The sequence below is a fragment of the Chenopodium album genome, chromosome 26 (genome assembly GCF_948465745.1).
Source record: "Chenopodium album chromosome 26, dcCheAlbu1.1, whole genome shotgun sequence".
Lineage (NCBI taxonomy): Eukaryota > Viridiplantae > Streptophyta > Magnoliopsida > Caryophyllales > Amaranthaceae > Chenopodium > Chenopodium album.
Genome location: NC_137859.1, coordinates 20,302,618 through 20,322,373, shown reverse-complemented (window position 1 = coordinate 20,322,373; position 19,756 = coordinate 20,302,618). Strand labels below are relative to the sequence as shown.

Below are 19,756 nucleotides of genomic sequence, written 5' to 3'. Positions count from 1 at the left end.
AGCTCTCCTCTGAAGACGACGAACCTTGAGCTGGTTCTCTTCAGCTTGGAAGCCAGAATTTTGTCTTCGGGAATTTCTCCCCGAAGCTTGAAAGCTAGGATGGGGTCCATCCAGCTGAGCTCTGGGTCGACGCAGCACACTTCGGGTGCTTCGTCGACACTTCTTTCTCGGCGCACCTCCACATATACGGATCTGTTCAGCTCGGTGAGAGTTGAACTGGCAAGTTTGGAGAGTGCATCGGCTTGAGCGTTCTGACCCCTTGGGATCAGCTGCACTTCAAAGGTTCTCAGCTTTGCAATAACTGATTTGATTTTGGCAAGATAATTTATCATGGAGGGCTCTTTGGCCTCATAACTGCCACCAATCTGATATGCAACTAGCTGAGAGTCTGTTTTCAGACAGACATGCTCGGCTTCCAAAGAGATGCACAATTCTAGGCCTGCAATTGCCGCCTCGTATTCAGCTTCGTTGTTCGAAGCCTTGAAAGAAAATTTTAGTGCATACTCGAAGGATTTGCCTTCTGGAGAGGTTATCACTACCCCTGCCCCCGAACCATTTACGGTGGAGGATCCATCCGTAAACACGGTCCAGATTTTCTTTTCATCGTCCAACGTCTCCTGGTACGAGCATTCGGCCAGGAAGTCCGCTAGAGCCTGAGCCTTGATGGCTGCTCTCGGCTGGTAGCTGATGCTGAATTCAGTGAGCTCAAAGGCCCACTTGGCCAGCCTACCTGATTTTTCCACTTTGCCGAGAACTTTTTCCAACGGCTGATCAGTGAGAATCACTATCTGATGGCAATCAAAATAGGGTCTCAACTTCCGAGCGGCTACCACTACTGCAAAGGCAATTTTTTCGAGTAGAGGGTAACGAGTCTCGGCATCTGTCAGAGTGTGACTGACGAAATAGATCGGCTGCTGAATTTTGTTTTCTTCCCTCAGCAGCACTGCACTGATGGTGGCCGGGCTAACAGCCACGTACAGATATAAAGTTTCCCCCTCCACTGGACTAGCCAGAGTTGGGAGCTGAGCCAGGTGTTCCCGAAGCTGCTTGAGGGCCTCTTTTTGCTCTTCTTCCCAAATGAGCTCCTTTGTTTTTGGAAGTTTCAGGGCTTTGAAGAAGGGTAACCCTTTGTCCGAAGCTCTTGAGATGAACCTCGAGAGGGCTGCCATTCTTCCGGTGAGCCGCTAAACGTCCCTTTTTGTTTTCGGCTCAGGAAGATCTAGAGCTGCTTTGACTTTGGAGGGATTGGCATCAATCCCCCTCTTGCTGACCATGAATCCAAGGAATTTCCCTGACTTCACCCCGAAGACACACTTCTTCGGATTCAGCTTCATTTGATGTTTCCTTAAGGTGGCGAAGGTTTCAGCTAGGTCCTTAACATGGTCCTCAGATTTCTTGCTTTTGACAATTGAATCGTCAACGTAGACTTCCATGTTTCGGCCTTTTTGATCGGCAAAAACCTGATCCACCAGCCTTTGATATGTTGCCCCCGCATTTTTCAATCCGAAGGGCATCATTTTGTAATTGTACACCCCGGCGTTCGTGACGAATGCCGTCTTTGTACGGTCGTCGGGGTGCATGAAGATCTGATGATACCCCGAAAATGCGTCCATGAAACTAAGCAAGGCGTGTCCGCTCGTCGAGTCGACTAACTGATCGATTCTCGGCAAGGGATAGAAATCCTTCGGACAAGCCTTATTTAGGTCCGTGAAGTCAACGCACATTCTCCAGGTACCATTGGACTTCTGAACCATCACCACATTGGCCAGCCATTCTGGATACTGACAAGGTTCGATGAAACCTACGTCCAGCAATTTTTTGACCTCGGCTGCGATGTCTCGGTTCTTATTTGCGGAGTAATTCCGCTTCTTTTGCTTAACTGGTCGACACGTTGGGTCGACGTTAAGCCTATGGGAGATGAGGTCTGGACTTATCCCGGGCATATCGGCTGCCGAGAAAGCAAACACATCTCTGTTGTCCCGAAGGAGTTGAATAAGTTCACAACGGATGCTCGGATCAAGGTCCATCCCGATTGTTACGCATTTCTCAGCATCTCCTTCGGTCAGTTCGACCGTTTCAGTCTGATGATCCGTGTCCATTGCTGATGGACTGGATTCTTCACAATCCGGCCTGCTGTCTATGTCAGCAGACGTCCCGGACTTTCTTTGCTTCGGCTGGCTCCCTGAGTCTTTCGGCTCAGATGAAGAGCTTGCCGTCTCTTTTTCTGACCCTTTTTCTTTGGGTACAGAACCTTGCGCTGAAGCACTTAGGCCTTTCGGCTTCTTTGTGCTCGGCTCTTTTTCTTTTTCTTTCTCCTCCTCATCCTCATCATCGTCCTCTGGGCGACTGGTGGATGGCTTGAGGTAGTTGCATCTTCGGGCTTCCTTTTGGCTGCCCTGGATCCTTTCGGGGAAGCCGGCGTCTGAAACGTATATCATCAGCTGATGATAAGTTGAGACAACCCCTTGGATCTCGTGAATTATGGGTCTCCCCAAAATCACGTTGTACACTGAAGGAGCATCAATGACCAAAAATTCGGTCATGACATTCCTAGCTGCTTCGTCGCAGCCGATGGTGACAGGAAGCAAGACTTTCCCATCAGGGTAAGTTGAAGCCCCATTGAATCCGGATACCGGGTAGGATACCGGCGTGAGGTGCTTGGGTTTCAACTTGATTTGATTGTAGGCCTTCCGGAACAAAATATTTGCCCCGCTACCACCGTCAATTAAGACTTTGCTGACGTCGTGGTTGGCCACCGTGGCGATTATCACCAACGGGTCCTCGTGAGGGTACGTCACCCCCCGACAGTCAGCGGCTGTGAACGTCATGTTCGGCACCGGTGACTGGGGTGGCTGTATATCAGCATGATTCACCTGATGGGTCAGTGCCCTGAGGTGACGTTTGTGCTCCCTCCGAGAGCATATTCCTCCCGAGATAACATGGATTGGAGGGAATTTTCCTTCCGCAGTTTTGCTGTTTTTTCGGGGGAAGTCAATTTCTTGCCGAGAGTCTTTCTCAAGCTTCTCAGCCTCTTTTTTCTCGCGGTGATCCGCGATATATTTTTTCAAGTACCCTTTCCGGACCATATCCTCGATTTGGTCCTTCAGCTGGATACATTCTTCAGTGTTGTGTCCCGGCGATTCATGGAACTCACACCACTGATTTTTATTCTTGCGCTGATACCACTCTGGGAGCGGTCTCGGCTTTCTGTAACTCTGCTCCTCCTTCGTCACGCTGTAAATCTTAGCGCGCGGAAGAGAGAGCGGAGTGTAAGATTCGTATCTGCCCTGGAAAGGAGCAGATTTTTCCTTCTTCGACTCGTTGGCCGAAGATTGTTCCGAGGCTTTCGCCTTTCCCTTTGCCTTTTGGCCTTGGCCTTCAGACGAGGGTGCTTGTTTTTGTTTCCCTCCCCCAGATTGGGGTTGGGTTTTTGCTTTGTTCCACTCCTCAGCTCGGATGAACTTGTCCGAGGCGCTCAATGCCTCCTCCAAGGTCTGGGGTGAGTTCATGACCATGAAGTCTGAGAATGGCCCAGTTTTGAGACCGTGCTGAAGGGCGAAGACTGCCAGACCTTGGTCCAGCTGAGAAATGCTGGATGATTCATTGCTGAAGCGGGTCAGGTAGTCTCGGAGGCTCTCGGCCTCACCTTGCTGCAGGCCCATGAGCTCTGCAGTAGTCTTTTCCCGGCGGTTTGCCGTGGAAAACTTGCTCTTGAACTTGGAGGACAGGTCGTCCCACCCAGTAATTGAGCCCTCTTTTACTCCCTTGGAGATCCATGCTTGCGCGACCCCCTTGAGAGTGGTTGGGAAATACTTGCACCAAGTTGCTTCGGACCTGGGGCAAAGATGCATATGAGCCTCGTACGAGGCAACATGGTCCTTCGGATCCGAAGTTCCATCGTAGGTAATGTGCGACGGGATTTTGACCGTCGGCACATGGGATTCCAATATCCATTGCTCGAATGGAGAACTGGAAGGCAGCATCACGGCTCTGCCCTTATTCCCAGCCGAAGGGACCGCGCTCCGCCCTCTCAGAGAGGTAGAAGTGGTTTTCGTCCCGGGCTGGGAGGTCTGGGCCTCGGCTGCAGGGTAGGAGAGGCGACTGTGCACGCTCCGCTCCCTATCGCCGAGCCGGTCGTGAACGCTTCGGCGAGCAGTTTCTGGCCGAGAGGCAGAACTGCTGCTTTTATGGGTTCGGCTCGTGGTGAGCTGGAGGGAGGAATCCCTGAAGAAATGAGAGTTCCTGTTTTTCTCCCTCTCGGTTCTCCAAGTATCCTCTTCCCATTCGCCAAGCTCCTTAAAAGAGGAGAGTTTCCCCCCCTCCTGGCCGAGGCATCTCCGCTGGTTTCTGGTTTGCGGAGGTGTTCGGCCGCGTGGAGGTGGCACATTTTGGGCCTTCATGGCTTCCATGAGGACCGCTAGGGCTCTCACTACCTCTTCCGAGTTGGGTCCCGTCAAGGGTGTCCTCGGCTGAGAGCGAGAGTTGGTGCGAATGCTCCGAGATTGGCTCCGGGCATGAGATTGAGTCCTTTGACTGGACCAGTCGTCCTCATTTAACCGAGGCGGGCTCGGCGGATGACTGGACTGGATGATAGGAGATTCGGATCTCTCCCTTGGCTCCTCGTGAGAATCGGGTCCCGCGGAGGGGCTCCTATCCCGTGGAGGAGTTAGACTAGGAGTGGGGCGTTCCGAGGGACCCCCTCCTAGTGACTTTCGGCGCTTTCTCGGAGGAGAAGCCCCGTCGTTTTTGTTCTTGCGATTCTTAGCCATTGGAACTAAGATTGAGGTAGAACGATTGGAATTGGCTTAAAGATTTTTTTTAGAAGTCTTCCCCACAGACGGCGCCAAATTGTTTCGGGTAAAAACAATGGGACCTTGCCGAAGGTCCAATAAGGTGGCGAAGACTGGGCCCGATCCAAGTGATGATGGACCGAGGGTTTCCTGCACAACAAACACACGTAAACTGGCCCCGGGGGTGTTGCCGAGGAAGGCCCCTCCGATGCTAAAGTTAGTACAGTGTGTAGAGAGAAAAAGCTATGCAAGAGAATTAATTGCTTGAGGCTTTGTTGTGTTATTTACAAATGTAGTATTGATGGCTTTTATACCTTGGCATATATGGGAGAAATGGGCTTGGGCCCAATTGACTTGCCTTGTGGACTGATCTTGACTTTAGCACTATTTGGAGAGTTGAACCTTGACCTTGGGCTTCTAATTAGATCATTTAATGACTTGGCCCAATTGGACTAAATTGGACCCAAACAGGAGCAATAATTACCTGAATGAGCTTAGAAGGGACGGTTTTGAGCTGCAACATTCACAGTGAATAACAAACACATTTTAATTTTTTTTTTCCTTAAATAAAATTTTAAAAAAAATAAAATAAACATAAAAAATAAAAATAAAATTAAAATTAAAAACAAAAAAAAAATTTAAAAAAACACTAAAATTTGCAAGAACTTTGGCACTTATAGGAGATATGTGAGGTGATTACATTGCACATGGCCATCTCAATGGCAGTGAGAACCCAAAAATCATCTTTGGAGAGCCATGTTAGAGCATTAACGTCCAGGCTGCTCCTCATTCTTCTTACTGCTACAGAAGACAGCTCTCAAGATTGGTCAAGGATTACACAAAGTAGAATCAAGATTAAACTAACAATAGCGATAAGCCAATAATTTTAGGTGCGACAAACAAATAAGGGGGAAAAAAACCCAGTGCTTAACATCTATGAGAAATGAAATCTACGAAAAAAAAAAAAAAGATTATGAAAAAGGTCATTAGAATCACATTAAAAATTCCTCAAAAAAAAAAAAGAAGAATCACATTAAATTAGGAAATGGAGATAACTTTGCGAATTCCCATTGTTAGTAACTTAGCAATAAGATTAACAACAACAAAAAAGGAGAAAAAAAAAAAAAAAAGGATGATTCGGAATATATGCCCACAAACCATGGCACAGAAAATAAAAAATTGTCTAATTAATTTATCTTCCAATATTCCAAACCTAAATAATAATCTAAAGGTATGTGAAGTCACTATTAAATCCTAAAAGTCATCAGTCAGCCTATTATAATATCACAAATAAGCTTTTAAACACATGTTAACAAGATGGATCAACAAACCTCCTACAAATGAGCCTTATACCTTATTGTAGCTTCTCAATATCTAGGCCAGCCATAAAAGAATTGAACTTCAATTCAACAAATATATTTCTTGGTGTCAAGGAATCATCTCAACAGAGTTACAAGACAAACAACAACTTCTACCAATGACGATTATCTTATTATGTCCCTTTCTTTATATCGTATGGTTCTTCCTTATGACGTTTAATGTTAGCCGACTGCAAAACATTTTGGGACTAAGGCTTTGTTGTTATTGTTGTTGAGGATGCGGATTACACTAATCATTAATTAAACTCAGAACTTGATCATCAAATCAAAAAAGAACCAGCCTAATTACTACATCAACAATCAGTTCGAAATAAAATAAATTAACAAGATTAATAAATTCTATGTCAAGTACATGACAACCTTCAGTGTGACACCAGCAATTATATTATTTACAAGCACTAAAGCTCCCATTAAGACTATAAGACCTGACACCAAAAAGTTCTCCAATAACTCATACCTAAAAGTTCTAATCCAAATGGCTTAATCTAATAACAGAAAATTAATGCATCCCTTAACTATAAGCTGAAATTACCAATTCACTACGAAATCAAATTTAAGCATTTTTAAAAATTAGAGCACAGATTTTCACACAATGCATAGAATCAAACGGAGGGATAAATATGAATTTATCAGCAATAAATCTTCATACGAATTTCAAAAATTACCACCAGCTTTTCTTGTTTACTGATGTTTGGACTAAATCTAGTATCAAATTGAATAATGACTACAGTAGCAAAGATTTAAGTATGTAAAAACTAATACTTATAACAAAAATTACCAACTAAAGCAAGAAAATAGAAACAAAAATAATTGTACCATGCTGTTTGATGAAGTGCCTAGCAGCAGTTTTGTAACTCTTATCATGCCTACGAATGTAAGCTCCAAGGTCAGCAGTCTCAGCACCATCAAAATACTCCAATAACAAGAACTCTCTTTCCTCTGTCTATAAAATACATAGTTGAATCCTCCGACTGGACCGCCGAGAGTTGTTCCTCAACTCCAGAACTCGCGTCAGACATGGTAGCCAAATATAAGAACACACTTCCACTACAATCTCAGCCAATTGCACCGCTCTCCACACTAAAACTGTTCAGGTAAAACCGGCATATGAACTCCGAACACGCAACCCCACGATATTGAAAGCAAAATATCCTCCCCTTGTTCAGAAAAGTTCAAGCAGAAACCAATTTTCCAACTTCCACTTTCTACTCAAAGCCTCTCACAATCCAATAACCCATCATCATCCGCTTCAAAACCCTTGCTTCTCTCCAGAAATCAAAATCCCATCTTGTAAAAAACAATCAATTAAATTTCCAATCCACAAACCCTAAAGAGTTCAAATTAAGTTCATCCCACTTCTTGATCCAGTCAAATTAATCAATCTACAATCAAAACTATAATTACTTCAGAACAGATTCTTAAAACAAAATCACAAACCAAAATCTCCTTAATTTGAGCTCAACAAAAACATATATATACAGCAGCACTCATCATCTTCAAATCAAAATTCAAACCTCAACTTCTAAATCAAGAAATCCTAACCTTAAAACCACGTTGAATTCCAATAATAGCAAGTTAGCAACCCCGGATAAACATTTCGAAAATGATGAACTACTCAAACTCAAGATTCAATCTTTTTTCATTTTTTTTTTTGAATTTTTATGCTCCTCTTTCCCCGATAGAAATCAGTGTTTTCCTAAAAACAAATTAGGGTTTTCTGCATCATTTTGTCAATTTTCTGGGTTTTTTTATTACAATTACAACATTACAAAAGGGGAAAAATCACCTGAGATAGGATTCGAAGGAGAGAGAATTTCAATCAAACGTGAAATTTGATGGGTATTTATCTTCCTTGTTTTTCTTACCTCTGTGTTAAATTGGATCGTTTATGAGGAGAGAGAAAGTGGAGAGAGAGAGAGAGAGAGAGAGAGGGAGAAGGGTAGAAGGGGGGAGGAAAAGATATTGATAAATTCAATGGTGTTATTACACTCGCGTTTTACATCACGTGAATGTCACGCACTTGAGTGTTTCAATGAAAATGACTCCATCATTTGCCAAGGTCTCTAATATTGGACTAGTCTTTTTGATTGGTTGTGATGAGCAAATCCTTGTAAGTTTTCTTGCATTAATCCAAATCCTAAACTTTTGTACTATGCCATGTGGCTATATGATGTTTGAGCGGCGAAACAGTGTATTTAAGATTGCGTTTTGAAGTTATTTTTGCATTTTGCGTCTCATCAAACCTCTTAATTTCAATAACATTTGTATATGCATTTTTTTGATACATGTATAATAGAAGATTTGATATTGGAGATGAATCAACTCATTTTACAACGTTTGGATCGAGCCTATATGACCTCGGATTGGTTTCATAATTATCCAGATAGCCGCGTTCTTAATCAACCGATTCTAATCTCTGACCATGCAGCTATTTGTTTTGATGACTCCCAGGTCCAGAGACACTCAAACCGTCCATATCAAGTGGATAATTGGTGTCTCAACTTTAAGGAAATTCATGACGCTGTTCTCTCTACTTGGCAACGACATTTCTCCGGCTCGCCTATGTTCATTCTCTCAAAGAATCTGGAACATGTAAAAGCATTCATCAGGGTATGGTGTCTCGATAATAAGAAATTCAGGGGTATTGACTGGAAAAATTTCTCTAAGGACCTTTCCATTGAGGGAGAGACTATCCAGTCGGTCTCTGATGCCTCGCTCTATCTGACCAATATAGGTTCGTCGAAGGAAAATATCATGGTGCAACTACAGTACTGGAGACAACGTTGCAAGAAAAACTGGATACTGAAGGGCGATTGCCCGTCTAAACTTTTGTTCACAAAGGTTAAAAGTCGTCAGAAAAAAAATGAGATTACCTCGTTGATAGATGATCTGGGAGCGCTCCAACATGGCCAAACAGATGTTCAGCGAGTCGTTGTGGCGTCTCTGAAAAAAACCTTCAAGACTGATAGTTTGCCTCCCTATGATCCCGAAATTGATATCGTCCTTCGTGAATTAGATCTTCCTCGTTTTAATTCCTCGCACCTCGCTAATTTGGAACGGCCTTTCTCTGCTTCTGAGATCCGAACTGCTATGTTTTCTTTAGGGAACTGTAAGTCTCCGGGTCCGGACGGAATCACAGTCGAGTTCTTCAAAACTCACTGGGATGTAGTGGGAGACTCGGTTATTGCAGGCATTCAAAGTTTTTTCCAGACAGGATATCTTCTGAAAGAGTGGAATCAATCTCTCCTTGTAATGATTCCAAAGATTGGTACCCCAACAGAGATGGGACATTTGCGTCCGATTAGCCTTTGCAACACAGTGTACAAATGCGCTTCTAAGTGCTTGGTGGCCAGGCTTCGCCAGTATCTTCCTCTTCTCATCTCTGATTCTCAGCACGCCTTTGTTCAAGGACGTGTTATGACAGATAATATTTTGTTGAGCCATGAATTAATGGAGAAAATTAATTGTTCTAAGACTGGCACTAATTGGCTTGCCTCAATCAAAATCGATATGAGCAAAGCTTATGATAGAGTTCACTGGAGTTTTCTCTTGCAGGTCTTAAAGGCCTATGGCTTTCCGGCACGTTGGCTTCAGATGATCCAACAGTGCCTTGCCACAGTTTCTTATAAAGTCTTGATCAATGGCACAACCTCAGAGCCTTTTAAACCACAATGTGGTCTTCGTCAGGGTGATCCCATCTCTCCTTATCTTTTTCTTTTCTGCATGGATATATTCTCTCGTATGTTGCACCAAGGACAGGATATGAAGCTTTTTCAAGGAATTAAGCTATCTAGATCGAGCCCTTCCATCTCGCATTTATTCTTTGCGGATGACGCGCTCATCTTTTTCCGGGTTACGTCTGCTTCATGTACTAATATCATGCAGACCATTCGACGGTTTACGAAGATTTCAGGAGAAGAGTTAAACTTGTCAAAGTCCTTGATTAAGTTTAGCCCGAATATCAGTTCCTCCTCTCAGGCAGGTTTCAAATCGATATTCCAAATAAAGCTCGTTCAGGTGTTTGATCATCATCTGGGAGCTCCTATTGACTTTGTGGGAAAAAAGAAGGACCATTTCCAGTTCATTGTCGACAAAATCATTGGAAGGATTAATTGTTTAAATTCTATCCGGATGTCCCAATCGCAAAAGTTAATTTTTATTAACTCTATCCTTATTGCAATGGCCTCCCATGTTCTTGCTTGCTATGAGTTACCTGTCTCGGTAACTGGGAAAATTGACTCCCTTCTCATGCGATTCTTCTGGGCACATTCGGAAACTAAGGGTATGCACTGGGTGAAAAAGGATACTATGCATCTTCCTCGTGGCTTGGGGGGTCTGGGCATTCGATGTTTGTCTTCCTTAAACAAAGCGTTGCTTATGAAACAGGTTTGGCGACTTTACTCTAACCCACAGTTGCTAGTTTCCAAAGTTTTCGGGGCGCGTACCACCTTCATATCCACCAATCCTCATAATTGTCGTACCTTTTCTGGTCGTCATTCGTATGGTTTACGGGGGTTACTTAAGGCGGACTCTCTTTTGAAACAGGGCTCCAATTGGAAGATTGGTAATGGCCTCTCCACCCTGGCTGGCTCGACCAGGTGGGTCAAGGGCAGTGTTCCGGAGTTCAAACCCGGAATTCCTTTGTCAACCTCTGCTGCGCAAACAGTTAGCTTCTTTATCCATCCTCAAACAGGGTTGTGGGATACTATTAAGGTAGTTGACTGGTTTGTTCCTACGTCCGCCTCTACAATCCTTGCAATGGAGGCTCCTGATACGACTCAGGAAGATTTCCGGTTCTGGGCGGCTACCCCATCAGGATCATACTCGGTGAAAACAGGCTACGCAATGCTTCAACAACAACTTTCTCCTGTAACCACACCTTCTAGTATTGACTCCTTCTGGAAAGTTCTGTGGTCTCTTCAGATACAACCTAAATGGAAGTTGTTTTTATGGAAAGTGCTTCACCGGGCTCTTGCAGTGAAGGTTCAGCTCCATCACAGAGGTGTTCCGATTCAAGATGTGTTCTGTGACCTCTGTCGTTCAGAACCAGAGGACATGCAACATCTTTTCAGAATGTGCACTACTGCACGATTAGTTTGGAGGGGTGGATGCCTTGGCATCCGCTCAGAATTCAATGGAAACCTTTCTCTCTCAGATTGGATCCTAGATTATATCCGACTTTTTATTAGTCAGGATGGCCCATCTGGTACTCGCTTAGGTACCTTTGTCGGTACGCTTTGGAGTTTATGGCTATGTCGGAATTCCAGAGTCTTTAAGGATTCGTCCGCATCGCGTCCGTTTGATTCACAATTCGCAGCAGTAATGGAATCTCATTCAATTTTTGTAGCTTCGGATGCCTCTGCAGGATCCCCAAATGATGTCCGGGGTGCTTCTGATTCCCCTGTTCCACCTGGGTTTTTAGTAGCTCAGCTTGGTCAAAATTCTCATGGGACTGCTTTACGGTCAATGCAAATCGACGGGTCTTGGTTCTCAGATTCTCAACATGCCGGTATGGGATGGTGCTTGGATAATGATGGCCCGTGCGATGATCGGATCATTGGTGGAAGTAACTTCGGGGTGGGCGCTTCAGCTTTACATGCGGAGGCTCTGTCTTGCTTGTATGGGTTACAGTGGGCCTTTGACAGTGGGTTTCATTCTCTTATGGTGTTTACTGATTCTTGTAATCTTGTGTCCCTCCTTCGAGGGGATGGCAAGGGTAACATAGATTACCTTTGGCTCATACGCAAGATTCAGCATCTTGGCTCAGCCTTTCAATTTTGCAGTGTTCACAAGGCGGATCGTCAGCGCGTTCAAAGAGCTCATCTGATAGCTGGAGAAGCGGCGATTAATTTTATTTGCTTTAGTATTACTATGTAATCTGTTTGTTACCGTTGTCAAAAAAAAAAAAAAAAAAAAAAAAAAAAACCCATTAAATAATAATAATAATAATAATAATAATAATAATAATAATAATAATAATAATAATAATAATAATAATAATAATAATAATAATAATAATAATAATAATAATAATAATAATAATAATAATAATAATAATAATAATAATAATAATAATAATAATAATAATAATAATAATAATAATAATAATAATAATAATAATAATAATAATAATAATAATAATAATAATAATAATAATAATAATAATAATAATAATAATAATAATAATAATAATAATAATAATAATAATAATAATAATAATAATAATAATAATAATAATAATAATAATAATAATAATAATAATAATAATAATAATAATAATAATAATAATAATAATAATAATAATAATAATAATAATAATAATAATAATAATAATAATAATAATAATAATAATAATAATAATAATAATAATAATAATAATAATAATAATAATAATAATAATAATAATAATAATAATAATAATAATAATAATAATAATAATAATAATAATAATAATAATAATAATAATAATAATAATAATAATAATAATAATAATAATAATAATAATAATAATAATAATAATAATAATAATAATAATAATAATAATAATAATAATAATAATAATAATAATAATAATAATAATAATAATAATAATAATAATAATAATAATAATAATAATAATAATAATAATAATAATAATAATAATAATAATAATAATAATAATAATAATAATAATAATAATAATAATAATAATAATAATAATAATAATAATAATAATAATAATAATAATAATAATAATAATAATAATAATAATAATAATAATAATAATAATAATAATAATAATAATAATAATAATAATAATAATAATAATAATAATAATAATAATAATAATAATAATAATAATAATAATAATAATAATAATAATAATAATAATAATAATAATAATAATAATAATAATAATAATAATAATAATAATAATAATAATAATAATAATAATAATAATAATAATAATAATAATAATAATAATAATAATAATAATAATAATAATAATAATAATAATAATAATAATAATAATAATAATAATAATAATAATAATAATAATAATAATAATAATAATAATAATAATAATAATAATAATAATAATAATAATAATAATAATAATAATAATAATAATAATAATAATAATAATAATAATAATAATAATAATAATAATAATAATAATAATAATAATAATAATAATAATAATAATAATAATAATAATAATAATAATAATAATAATAATAATAATAATAATAATAATAATAATAATAATAATAATAATAATAATAATAATAATAATAATAATAATAATAATAATAATAATAATAATAATAATAATAATAATAATAATAATAATAATAATAATAATAATAATAATAATAATAATAATAATAATAATAATAATAATAATAATAATAATAATAATAATAATAATAATAATAATAATAATAATAATAATAATAATAATAATAATAATAATAATAATAATAATAATAATAATAATAATAATAATAATAATAATAATAATAATAATAATAATAATAATAATAATAATAATAATAATAATAATAATAATAATAATAATAATAATAATAATAATAATAATAATAATAATAATAATAATAATAATAATAATAATAATAATAATAATAATAATAATAATAATAATAATAATAATAATAATAATAATAATAATAATAATAATAATAATAATAATAATAATAATAATAATAATAATAATAATAATAATAATAATAATAATAATAATAATAATAATAATAATAATAATAATAATAATAATAATAAAATTATCTCAACCTCAACGGCTTCAAAAAGACGAATTATATTGGGATGAGTAAAATTTCCAAAAATGAGAAACACCTAATACAAGAATGTCAAGCACTACCATACCTTCCTCCAATGTACTCTGTGTACGGAGAATCGTAGCATTATTCTGCATTACTCATTGCATATTCAAACGGATTTGGGATGTTGGAAGATACTAATAATAATCATCAGTACAATACAATCTGTTTCCGCAAGATACTGATATCACCTTTTATTATTTTTTATAGCAAACAACCCTCATAATATATTACAAGCGCATTAAACATTACAATTTACAGGCAAGTAGTGACCAGCATAGAGAAAGAGAAAAGGAGAAAAAAAATAACACCAACGGAAGAAAGTGACATCTTCTTATCAGATGGAAAACTAGCTAATGTTGCATTCTCTAGGATCACCATCTGTGGCAGCATCCCTATCAGAAAACCTTAATATATAAGCTTCTCCTTCACTATCGTCATCCTCACTCTCACCGTTACCTCTCCTGGGCCGCCTTTCAACAAAAGCCAGTGTTTGTCGTCTCTGCAGTCGTAATACATGCATTATAACATCAGGGGTGAGAGTCACCCGCGAATGATCCTCTCTCCCTTGTCGGTTAGACTCCATAATCTGTACACAAAATCAGTTGTTTATATACATATGTAAAGGCAATATCCAACACCCAAACCTAGAAAGAGCCAGGATTAGAAGGGATATTAACCTCGTTTACATCAGTGGGCAGGGGCTGAACTATCTTAGAAACCGGAGACCAGATTTTTGCACTTTTTTCGATACCACAAGTGGCAAGGACAGGCATGGATGGATGCTGCTCAAGCTGATTAACTACATGTCTATCTCCAACCATCAAACGTACAAGTTTTGAGTCCTTTTTGTCCCAAATGAAGATATGGCCACAATCTGAACCACTAACAACAAATTCATCATTGGGGCCGAAAAAGTTGACGCCTTTAACTGTTTGTGAATTTCTGTGTCCAGAAAAAACTTGTGGCTCTTCCAATTTCTGAAGCTCTTCAGAAGATATTAACCTCGGATTTGTTCCCATTCCCATGCATTTTTGAAACAAGTATATGAGCTCATCATTATACGAGACAAGCAGCTCACCTGCATTTGAGTAAGCTAGCCCTGTGATATGAACATTGCCACTCTCTTTGAGATGATGAGGACAAAATGTATTCACTGGTCTATCTAAATTACTGGAGGCATCCCAATGGCATTTTCTCATGTCATATACACGCACATATTCATCAGAGCCTCCAACAGCAAGATAATTAGGATTTCTCGGATCACTCACAATTCCGTTCAATCGGACTCTACTTGAAAAATCAGACCTGTCACCTACTGTAAAGGAGCAACAAGAGAAGAGCTTTGTGGAAGAATTGCTTCTCAGATCAAACTGCAAATTGGGAAAAGGAAACATTGATAATATAACAGGCAGCTATTGAAAAGATTACATACTGCTATAAGCATTTTGGACATACATGTTGAACAAAGCCATCCTCACCACAGCTGTAAAGGATGTAAGGACTTCCAGGTTCCACAGAAAGTTTGAAGACAGCTCCTCGATGCTTCCCTAACCTTTTTGTATCAACACTTCCATCCTGTAAGACTTGACCAACTCTCACCTGAGGATATATTAAGCAATAGAATTTGGTAGATTAGATCAAAAGCATTCTGGGGGCTTAAAGGAGGATTTGATGATCAGAAACAGGTTTCAAGGTTCTCTTCTCTTTAATTAGGCCTGTATTATGCAAACTCTAGAAATACTCACATCTGGCACAATTTGGTACCTAGACTACCTACCACATTAATATACACTATAAGTACGATATTAGGTCTAGAATCTTATACTTCCATCGTTCCACATATATTGCAACAATTACCATTTTAAGAAGTTTCATAAGTATTGCAACATTTCCCTATTTACACATGTTTTCTCTCTTTCTCTCTCCTTTATCACATGGATCCCTATCATTATTCCTCTCTTTCTCTCTCCTTAGCTTTTCGCTATCTCTCCCCTCTTCTTAAAATCCGTGTCCCAACCTTATGCTGCAATATTTGGGAATGGAGGACGTATAAAACTAAAGGTCAATAAATACTACCTATTTATGAACCCTAAAATCCAATATAAACCAAAGGGCTTGTATGAATTACATTTTAAGAAATATAAGCATCAAGTTTTGGTTCCAAGTCTCAAAGCTCAAATTTCCTCGTTAAGCAATCAGAACCCAAGAAATAACCTGAAACAAATGATGTAGATGCTTATTTTCATTTCTTTGTTCCAGCGTAAAAACCTGATTAATATAGGAACATTGGACTACTATAGGTACTTGTTATAAAGCCAGCTAGACAGACTCAAGCTGGGGCACTCAGTTACTTATTCATCTTACAATCCTGACCCAATATCCTATAAGAGTCTACCTTTTTAATATTCGTATTAGGATAGTATTGATCACCAGAGAAAACAAATTACAGCCTACTGCCTCCTTGACATTAGGACGAGACTCCTGATCCAAGGAAAACAACACTAGCAGGCCTGTACAAACCTTGAGTATATCCCATAGCAGGGGATTAAAACAATCCTTGTTGGTACTAGTTATTTCTTTACCAAAATATTTCTCCAACTCTCAGCTTTACATTATATTAATTTTGCACAATTTATCAACCTTACCCTACCTACCTTTTTATGTCAAACAGCTCCATTTCGAACCTGCCAAATTGCATAAACCAACACTGCTATGGAAGCCAGCAGCTTGCACCGGGTCAAGGTGCCTTATCCCAGGTCTGCTGTAGGAAATTTAACTCTTTTCTGCACCCGGTAAGTGTTTTTGTTTTAAAGTTATAGAAATGAACCAAATTCTGAGAATTATAAAGCAGATAATTGTGGCAACTTATCCATGCTCTCTCGTGGTACATTCGTTTGAATCATTTCCCCCTTTTATTGCTTTTAATTAAGAGCTGATAAACTTATTGCAATAATACACAAATAAAACTGTTCAGTGTGCAAGCAACTACGCAAAACACAATAAGATACACTAGCGATAGAGAATGATTATAAAAAAGAAAAGAAAATGCTAAGATGAGTAGATTCCCCAAGTGTTAGAATTACCTGTCCATCTGCTGCAGATGTGACTATTATCCGATCATCACTAAACGGCATTATCTTGGTCTGAAAAATATTCTCTAAGTGACCAGATGGATATGCAAATGTTTTACTTTTAGATGCCCAATCCCAGAAGATAACTTGTTTATCATCAGAACCTGAAACCAAAGTCTTGCCAGTTGAATTAAATTCCACAGTATTGACGCAACCCTCATGACCAACCAACTTCGCATACAAGTCAAGTTTTTGAACAAGCCCCTACATAGAAGTGCAGCAGCAGTCAGAAAAACAAGGCAACAAGCAATATATTATGCAAGTTACAAATCTGCAGTAACTAGGATTTATCTTTTATATAACATATTATTCAATACAAAATTACAGTGCTAAAGGAGTGCATATCCTATCTTAGTAAGCTTTAGATAAACTTATACAACAATGATGACTACAAACAAGTGTGAAAATTGTCAGTAGCAAGATCTAGACAAGTCCATTTGCACACACCTAACCCTCCCAACTAGAAAAGTTGTCTTTAAACACCCCTTAATGGAACACCGATCATAATAACTCAAATTTCTCTCAATTCAACATTATCAGTGTGTTTGGATAACACTAGAGGAAGGAAAAGAAGGGGAGGGAGGAGAAGAGGAGGGAAGGGAGAGAAGAATAGTGAGTTTTCCTTCCAAATCTCTTCATTGTTGGAGGGATCATTTTCCTACAATTTAATCCCTCCATTTCTCTCCCCTCCAATTCCCTTCCTTCCTCATTTGTTATCCAAATGAAAGATATCACATCTCTCCATTTCCCTCCCCTTCTTTTCCTTCCATTTCCTTCTATCCAAACACACCGTAAATGAGTATTGGACCCTCATAGTGGAATCCATTCACTGTTTTACTTGTTTTGTGGAGGAACAGGAAGCGACCAAGAAAAAATTGTTTAATTCACTCAAGAAAATTTCACTTGAAAAAATTATAAAATGTAAGTCTTCTAGACACATTCAAGGGAGTTTCATTAGGCATATAAGCCAATGCCAACTTGTTATTAAGGAACCTCACTTTCCAATTAATTGAGAAACAAAACAATTATAAGACAAACTTCTCTTTCTAAGTGTAAGAAAAGCAACTAAGCCATCTTTTGCTTCCGAATTACACAAGCAAAACTACATAATACCTTTTAACAATTCAAATACTGGGTAAAAAAAAAATCATTAACAATCTTATCCAAAAACACTTCTTCCTATGAAAAGCATTCTAACACAAAAAATTTTAATCATCCAATTCACAAACTATAACAATCTTTTCACTAAAAATAATACATCAAGAAATAAAAATCAAAGATAAGTTTTGATCAATATAAATAATCAGCTAATAAATCATACACTAAAAATCATTCAAATGATTGAATTAACAAATTCACGAACAAAAGGATAATCACCTGAGACGCCGAAAGGCGACGAGTGAAGCTTCTAGGCTGAGTTAAACCCAATTCTCTATTCAAACTACCAGAAAACCAATCTCCATGATTTTTCTTCAAATTTGTCAACATTTTTTTTGTTGAGCAGAATTTGGAAAACTGTGCGATTCGGTGCTAGTTCTAATGCAATCAATGAGGGAATCCAAGTACAGTAAGATATGAAATTATGGGAATAACAAACCCTACCAAAAACTTCTGGAATTTATGTGAATAGTGTTAATTTTGAGATTAAATGAAGATTGGTAAAAACTAAAAAGCATCAATATTAAAGGGAAAGACAAACAAGGACATTTGGAGTGGGGTTTGTGTAATTCATGTCTTGGGGTGTTGTTGATGTACAACAGAAAATGACGGATACTAGTAGAAAGATTGGGAGTTGCACTGTTTTATATGAGGTGTCAACTGCAACAAAGTCTACCCGAGTTTGAGTTTGAACTTTGTCTAATTACCCTCTCTGTTTCTTAATGGTTGTTATTTTTTTTCAAATTTTAGTCATAAAATGTTCATCTCATTTATACTCGGTAATTTCTAACAACCATTACTGTTAATTTTTTTACCAAAATTTCCTCTAATTTACAAAAATATTTGTATAAATTTAACTTTTTTAAATAAATTTTACATTTTGAAAAATTTAATTACTTTCTCTCTATACTTTTTTGCATACTTATGTAAATTTACATTTCAAATATACTTTTACTACTTCTTATTTAAGTTTATTAATTCACGTGAAATTTCACAATAAGGGACTGTAACACCCCCAAATTACTCTCTAATATTAATAATAATAATCCAACTTAGGGAGTAACATGGGAATATTACCGCTACGTGATTACGTATGACTTAACAGAGTTTTGCAGCGGAAAACAATACTTATCTTCATTAATAATAATAATAGTAATAGTAATAATTTGAAACACTTCCAAGGTAACTACAGCACTAATACTATGTTTACTAAATTAAAGTGATCACCGCCCATCGTTCCCAATGCAGCATATAGTTCACGTCGTCTGGTAGTCATCACCTATCTACTCATCAAAATGATAAGTAGGGCCAAGCCAAAACAAAACGAATACGTATTAGCCAAAATGCTAAGTACATACAAATGCTAGACATGTAAAATCAATTTAATTAATTAAACATGCTTTCGAAGAGATTTAACTTTAATAAATAATTTATCCAAATCATTCATGAATAAA

General features: G+C 37.4%; 2 protein-coding genes across 2 annotated transcripts; one reads left to right on the top strand and one right to left on the bottom strand.

Moving 5' to 3' along the window:
• Nucleotides 1–8,521: 8,521 nt before the first annotated feature.
• LOC145616931 (uncharacterized) lies at nt 8,522–12,046 on the top strand. Its single transcript, XM_081671647.1, has one exon. It carries the CDS (start codon nt 8,522–8,524, stop codon nt 12,044–12,046), a length of 3,525 nt encoding a protein of 1,174 aa, XP_081527773.1.
• A 2,132-nt stretch (nt 12,047–14,178) lies between these two features.
• Nucleotides 14,179–18,858, bottom strand: LOC145617247 (uncharacterized). The gene is made up of 5 exons (XM_081671940.1): nt 18,522–18,858; nt 17,097–17,348; nt 15,469–15,612; nt 14,691–15,383; nt 14,179–14,599 (listed from the first exon to the last, which is right to left on the bottom strand). Exons 1-5 carry the CDS (start codon nt 18,630–18,632, stop codon nt 14,360–14,362), a joined length of 1,440 nt encoding a protein of 479 aa, XP_081528066.1. The 5' UTR covers nt 18,633–18,858; the 3' UTR covers nt 14,179–14,359.
• Nucleotides 18,859–19,756: the final 898 nt, after the last annotated feature.